The 5,811-nt window shown below is 42.7% G+C and overlaps 1 protein-coding gene across 1 annotated transcript; it reads left to right on the top strand.

Moving 5' to 3' along the window:
• The first annotated feature begins 1,350 nt into the window (after positions 1 to 1,350).
• Positions 1,351 to 4,987, top strand: LOC101607579 (hsc70-interacting protein-like). Its single transcript, XM_045159525.1, has 3 exons — positions 1,351 to 1,406; positions 2,260 to 2,578; positions 3,959 to 4,987. Exons 1-3 carry the CDS (start codon positions 1,351 to 1,353, stop codon positions 4,466 to 4,468), a joined length of 885 nt encoding a protein of 294 aa, XP_045015460.1. The 3' UTR covers positions 4,469 to 4,987.
• Positions 4,988 to 5,811: the final 824 nt, after the last annotated feature.

Raw genomic sequence — 5,811 nt, 5'->3', positions numbered from 1 at the left:
CAAGTATCCCACCAGCAGTGCCAAACTCTGAAGTCTACCATTCTGTGCCGGCTCAGTGCATCCCAGAAATGAGCCATCAAGGTGCGTACAAAGAGCCAGTAGGGAAGGAATGTGTGTTAAAAAGAATAATCAAGCACTGGAAGAAGCATGAGCAGTTAATGTGCTTGCCTGAAGGGCCTAAGAATCTAAGTTTGATTCCCCAGTACCCACTTAAGCCAGATGCACAAGGTGGCACATCAATCTGGAGTTCCTTTGCCTTGGCTAGAGACCTTGGTGCACCCATTCTCTGTTCGCCTCTTCCTCTCTTTCAAATGTATAATAATAATAAAAAAAAAAAAGGAATCAAAGGAACATTCAAATCTGTGGTGAGTCCACAGATGGTAGAATATGAATCTTGCCGGGCGTGGTGGCACACGCCTTTAATCCCAGCACTCGGGAGGCAGAGGTAGGAGGATCACCATGAGTTCGAGGCCACCCTGAGACTCCATAGTGAATTCCAGATCAGCCTGGGCTAGATAGAGTGAAACCCTACATCGAAAAACCAAAAAAAAAAAAAAAGAACATGAATCGTTACATTTCCAATTCCTTCTCTCCCTCTGCACACACCATTGTAGGATTCTATACAAGCTGGGAATGGAGGATGCTGTAATGGCCATCCATGTAGCATTAAAAACACCTCCACAAGCACACTGCAGTCACGGCTTTCATCAGGGCAAACCAGTCCCCCTCCTGTCCCAACTTAATCACTTCTACTTCTTATCAACATTTTTACTCTGAGAATGACACTTCAAATTACTTATACAGTAATAATTTACTTTCCTTAAATTGCACCACAAGTTGAGGTCTTATACTCAGATATTTTTTCCAAACAACAAGACTCAGACTGTCCATGCTCATGAATTTCATAAGGAAAAACTCTACTGTCTCTCTCCTTGGTGACATGTGCTTACACTCTCAGTAGCGTAAATCATGTTTTCTACATAAGAATGCTAGTCATCACAAAACTTTTTCTTTCTTGATTTTACTAGGGAAGACAACAAAGGCCCAGGGTATACAGGTGGATGTTCTACTTCTGAGCCACACCCCAAGGCCAAAGCATTTCATATTTGTTTGAATTCTTTCACTTACAATGTTATCATGAGATATAAACTAAACAAAGAAAGAAGGACTTCACATGTTCCCCAGTAACAATAACCAACAAGCCAAGTCAGGATCCTGTCCACAGTGTTGAAGAGGAACCAAGGCAATGCCTGCCACTGTGGGCAGGCTCCTGACTGGAGGAGTGGGTGGGTAGAAGCAGATCATCTCGCCTCTCAGGACTGACTTCCCTCTTTTGATTTCTTTACAGCGATGGCGGATTTTCAGGACATGAATGCTAACCTGAGATTGGAAACATCCCAGGGATTGTAAACTTAAAGCCAGACATTCTTCCTGCCACAAATGGTAGAACTTGCCAAATCCTGCACATTGGAGTGTAAGTCATCATCTGAGTGTTGGGACATTTCCGAATCTCCAGTTCAAAGCCCTTCTCATTTCTTGGCCTTGTCTAAACCTCCACATGCTAAACAAGCAGAGAATGAAAATTTAGATGATATTCAAACAAAGATCTTACAACCTATGGATGCCTACCAAATTTCAAAAGACAAGCAAGAAGATCCTCTATGCCTCCATTTAAAAATTCCAACTATTGCCGGGAGTGGTGGCACATGCCTTTAATCCTAGAGCTCAGGAGGCAGAGGTAGGAGGATCTCAGTGAGTTCAAGGACACCCTGAGACTCCACAGTGAATACCAGGTCAGCCTGAGCTAGAGTGAGACCCTACCTCAAAAAAAAATTCCAACTATTTATGACATCAGTTCCTCCACAGAACCTGTGAGTCAAGGGAACACTTCTGGTTCTGGAAAATGCCAACTTGGGAGAGAAGAGCCCAAGTCTCGAGGACCACTGACCACTTGAAGAGGGTTGGCATCTAGCATTGGTTCTGCAGACCTGAGGATTCTGATGGAAGATGTTTGGCTTCCCCATCTCTCTCTCTGTCTCTCTCTCTTTTTTGGGGGGGGAGGGGGTTTTAAGGTAGGGTTTCACTCTAGCTCAGACTAACCTGGTATTCACTACAGAGTCTCAGGGTGGCCTCAAACTCATGGAGATCCTCCAACCTCTACCTCCCAAGTGCTGGGATTAAAGGTGTGCACTGCCATGCCCAGCTTTGGCTTCCCCATCTCTTAAACTCATTGAGAGCAAACAACACCAAAATTCCAAGAACCACAGAGGTGAATGAGGTGCAGGAAAAGGCCTCTGTCATGAAGAGTATGCCAGGTCTACTCAAGAAGGAAAAGGAGAAAGTGTCTTATTTAATGGACGAAGCTCTCAAGACCAAAATCCAGCACCAGGAACCAGAGGGCCTGGCAGAGGGAGAGGTTGTTGTTGGCAGTGCTGCAGCCAGTGACAGGGCTTCTAACATTACGGCCAAGAATTCCCACCACACAGCTCAGAAAGCTGCATATAGCAGGCCCAAGAAAGCTCCGGGCCCTGGCCATGAAAAGACCAAAAGGCCCAGAGGAAACAAGTCCAAGAAATGCGTAGAACAAAACCAGTCAGGGAGCAAAGCAAAGGCAGAATAAGAGTAAGTCATTCCCAACAGAGGAGGAAGGGCCACCCACCTGAGCTCTGCCAGAAGTTCTTTAAAAAGCCTCACAGCTCCCTGGGCATGCACATGCTGGAGTCAGTGCAGGTCTTCCATGCCCTGGGGAAGAAGACTGAGCAGAAAACAGGGCTCTCTTCCTGCTGGGCTCTGGGGAACACACACAGCACCAAAAATCTCCAGCCATCACCAGCCCTCAAATCAGGGCTGCATGTCCCATACAGGGGACAGGTCCTGAGCAAACCCAAGGCAAAGGCCAGAAACCAGAGGGCAGTACTGGCACAAAGCATTATTCTCCCTCCCAGTGTGAGCTGCCCCCACCTGGGAAGGTCAATGTAATGCCTTTTCCCTTTGTTAGCCTGGACAAGTATCAATGTCACCATGTTCCTAGAAGGCCATCCTCCCTGGCTTCATGGAGAGCCCAGCACCTGACCCTGCCAGGCCTCCTTCTAACTCGGCTCAGCTGCCTGCAGTCAATCTATCACAACAAGCTTCTGCCAGCACATCTTTAATTGATGCTACTAAACCAGCTGGGTCAGTTTCCAGCGGTCTTCCCAGACCAGGTTTCAACCACTCTGCCTAGCCTAGGGTCTCTCAGTTTGATGTCTGCAGGCCAGCTCCCTATAAGACCTCATCTTGCATTTCTCTGCAAAAGGAGCCTGTTTCCACTGCCCCAACAAAGCCCTACTCACTTCCCAAGGCAAATACCCAGAATCTCCTGGGAGACTTCAGCTGCCAGCCAATTCCATAGAGGAAAGTCAATTTTCCTGGGCCAGTTGTGTCCACCCCCATCACAGATGAGCAGAGGCCAGACTGTGAGGCCATGAAGAGGAGGGCTCAGCAAGAGTGCAAGAATGCTGCCTAGTACACTGCTCTGGGGAGAGTACAGTATTTTGTTCAGAAGGAAAAGAATAAGGAAATTTCTCAATATTATGGTTATATAAGAACAGCTATACTGTTGTACACATTGTTCACCAAGTTAGTTTCCACAAAGATATAGACAGATATAGCTATGGCTACATAGATATTGATTATAGAGATGTATAGATATGTAGATGTATAGAGTAATATGTAGGTAGACAAACATATGGATATACATTCAATTGTTAGCAATGTAGTTAAACTGCTTAATAGATGAGAGAGAGTCACTTTAGGTATTTTGGAGAACTTTAACAGTATTTATCTTAGTTTTCTAGATAAAATGTCTTCTAAAAAATATATAGCATGAAGTCAAATGAAATGAATATTTATTTAATAGTTAAACATAATAAAATTATTTATAAAATAGTGCAACCCATATATCTGTATTAAAATTAAGTTTTCTTATGATCTTGCCCTTGCCTGTAAGCTGGACTATGATGAAGATGCCAGTGCAATGCTGAAGGAAGTTCAACCGAGGGCTCAGAAAGTTGCTGAACATCGGAGAAAGTATGAGCAAAAACGTGAAGAGAGAAAGATAAAAGAAAGAATAGAAAGGGTTAAGAAGGCTCAAGAAGAGCATGAGAGAGCCCAAAGGGAGGAAGAAGCCAGACGACAATCTGGAGCTCAGTATGGCTCATTTCCAGGTGGCTTTCCTGGTGGAATGCCTGGAAATTTTCCTGGAGGAATGCCTGGAATGGGAGGGGGCATGCCTGGAATGGCAGGGATGCCTGGACTTAATGAAATTCTCAGTGATCCAGAGGTTCTTGCTGCAATGCAGGATCCAGAAGTTATGGTGGCCTTCCAGGATGTGGCCCAGAACCCAGCAAATATGTCAAAATATCAGAGCAACCCAAAGGTTATGAATCTCATCAGTAAATTGTCAGCCAAATTTGGAGGTCAAGCCTAAAGCTCATTTGCAAAAGCCCTTGCTGGAGGAAAAGCAACCTAGATCACTTAATGGATGTCGCAATAACACAAACCAGTGTACCTCTGACCTTCTTGTCAGGAGAGCTGGGGTGCTTTGAAGAAATTCCCTACCCTTTGTACCAAATGCAGCTGAAGCATTTTACAATGATTTGCCATTAGGGTATTCATGCAGATAATGTTTTCCTAGGAGGAATTACAAACTTTAAACACTTTTTAAACCTTAAAATATTTAAAACAAATTTAAAGTGTGTTAATTCCTACATTTCTCTTTACTAATAATCCTTTTGAGTTTTTACTTTGAATTACTGGGCAAGGAAGATGAGTATGGGCGATTTATTGCTCTAATGTGAATAAAATAAAGGGTTTTTTTTAGTGGGAAGCCAAACTCAATTAAGTAGATTGAGCTTGAGTTGGACATATGGTTACTGAAACATTGTGATTTGTCTTTTTGAATGTTTGTGAAAAATGATTTATTTCAATAAAACTATTGGGACCACCAGTATTTTGATATGATCTGGATAGAGACTGGAAATAAATGACAGGGCAGCAGCAATCTTACTATCTTACTTGACAGAAGCCCTTGTGTGGGTAACATTTAAATCCTACACTGTGTTGATGGGGAAATGTTTTTTGTCATGTTTCTGTGGAGTGGATTACTTAGCTCTGTTATTGTCCAGTATATCAAATAAATGTTTCATATCATTTCCATGCAGAAAAAATGAGGGAGTTCTATTCTTTTTATATTTGTTCCTATTTTTTCCCTTTGATCTTCAGCTAAAGATGTTTTTTTTTTCATTAGTATCATCACTGTTACCATTATTTGCAGCATAATTGTGGAAGCATACTTAATGCTAGGTTTAATTTAATATGTAATGCATATGATGACTGTAAGGTAATACCCATAACAGCTATGGCTTCTTACTTGACCATGAGATTGCTTATTTAATATTCAACATTTGCCGGTTGCTGTGGTGCGTGCCTGTAGGGTATTGCTGAAGAGGCGGAGGAAGGAGGATCAGGAGTTTGAGGCCAGCCTGGGCTACACATTAAAAAATACATATATTCAACTTTGACTCATGAGAGATCTTGCTATATCAAGACATTGTACATGCGAGGTTCCCTTTGGTAATAGGTATACTTGAGAAATGCCTATTGCAATTAGAGTTTATCTTGTACTTTGTAATTTGAAGAGTTGATATATTTGGCATGCATGTAAGGAATTAACAGCTTGATCCAACATGGACTATAAGTTAGATGAGAGCCCTGGTTATTCATTTTGGAGTAATTGGTACAATGAAAGTCATTATCTTGTTCAGCTCTTAA

The sequence above is a fragment of the Jaculus jaculus genome, chromosome 9 (assembly GCF_020740685.1).
Source record: "Jaculus jaculus isolate mJacJac1 chromosome 9, mJacJac1.mat.Y.cur, whole genome shotgun sequence".
NCBI lineage: Eukaryota > Metazoa > Chordata > Mammalia > Rodentia > Dipodidae > Jaculus > Jaculus jaculus.
Note: the sequence above shows the minus strand (reverse complement) of the source record. Positions and strands in the feature narration are given on the sequence as shown.

Coding starts and splice junctions, on each gene's coding strand:
- LOC101607579 (XM_045159525.1), top strand. CDS start 1,351: ATGGCGGATTTTCAGGACATGAATGCTAACCTGAGATTGGAAACATCC. Junction 1,407..2,259: donor TTGGAAACATCCCAGGGATT/GTAAACTTAAAG, acceptor CAAAATTCCAAG/AACCACAGAGGTGAATGAGG. Junction 2,579..3,958: donor GAAACAAGTCCAAGAAATGC/GTAGAACAAAAC, acceptor ATTAAAATTAAG/TTTTCTTATGATCTTGCCCT.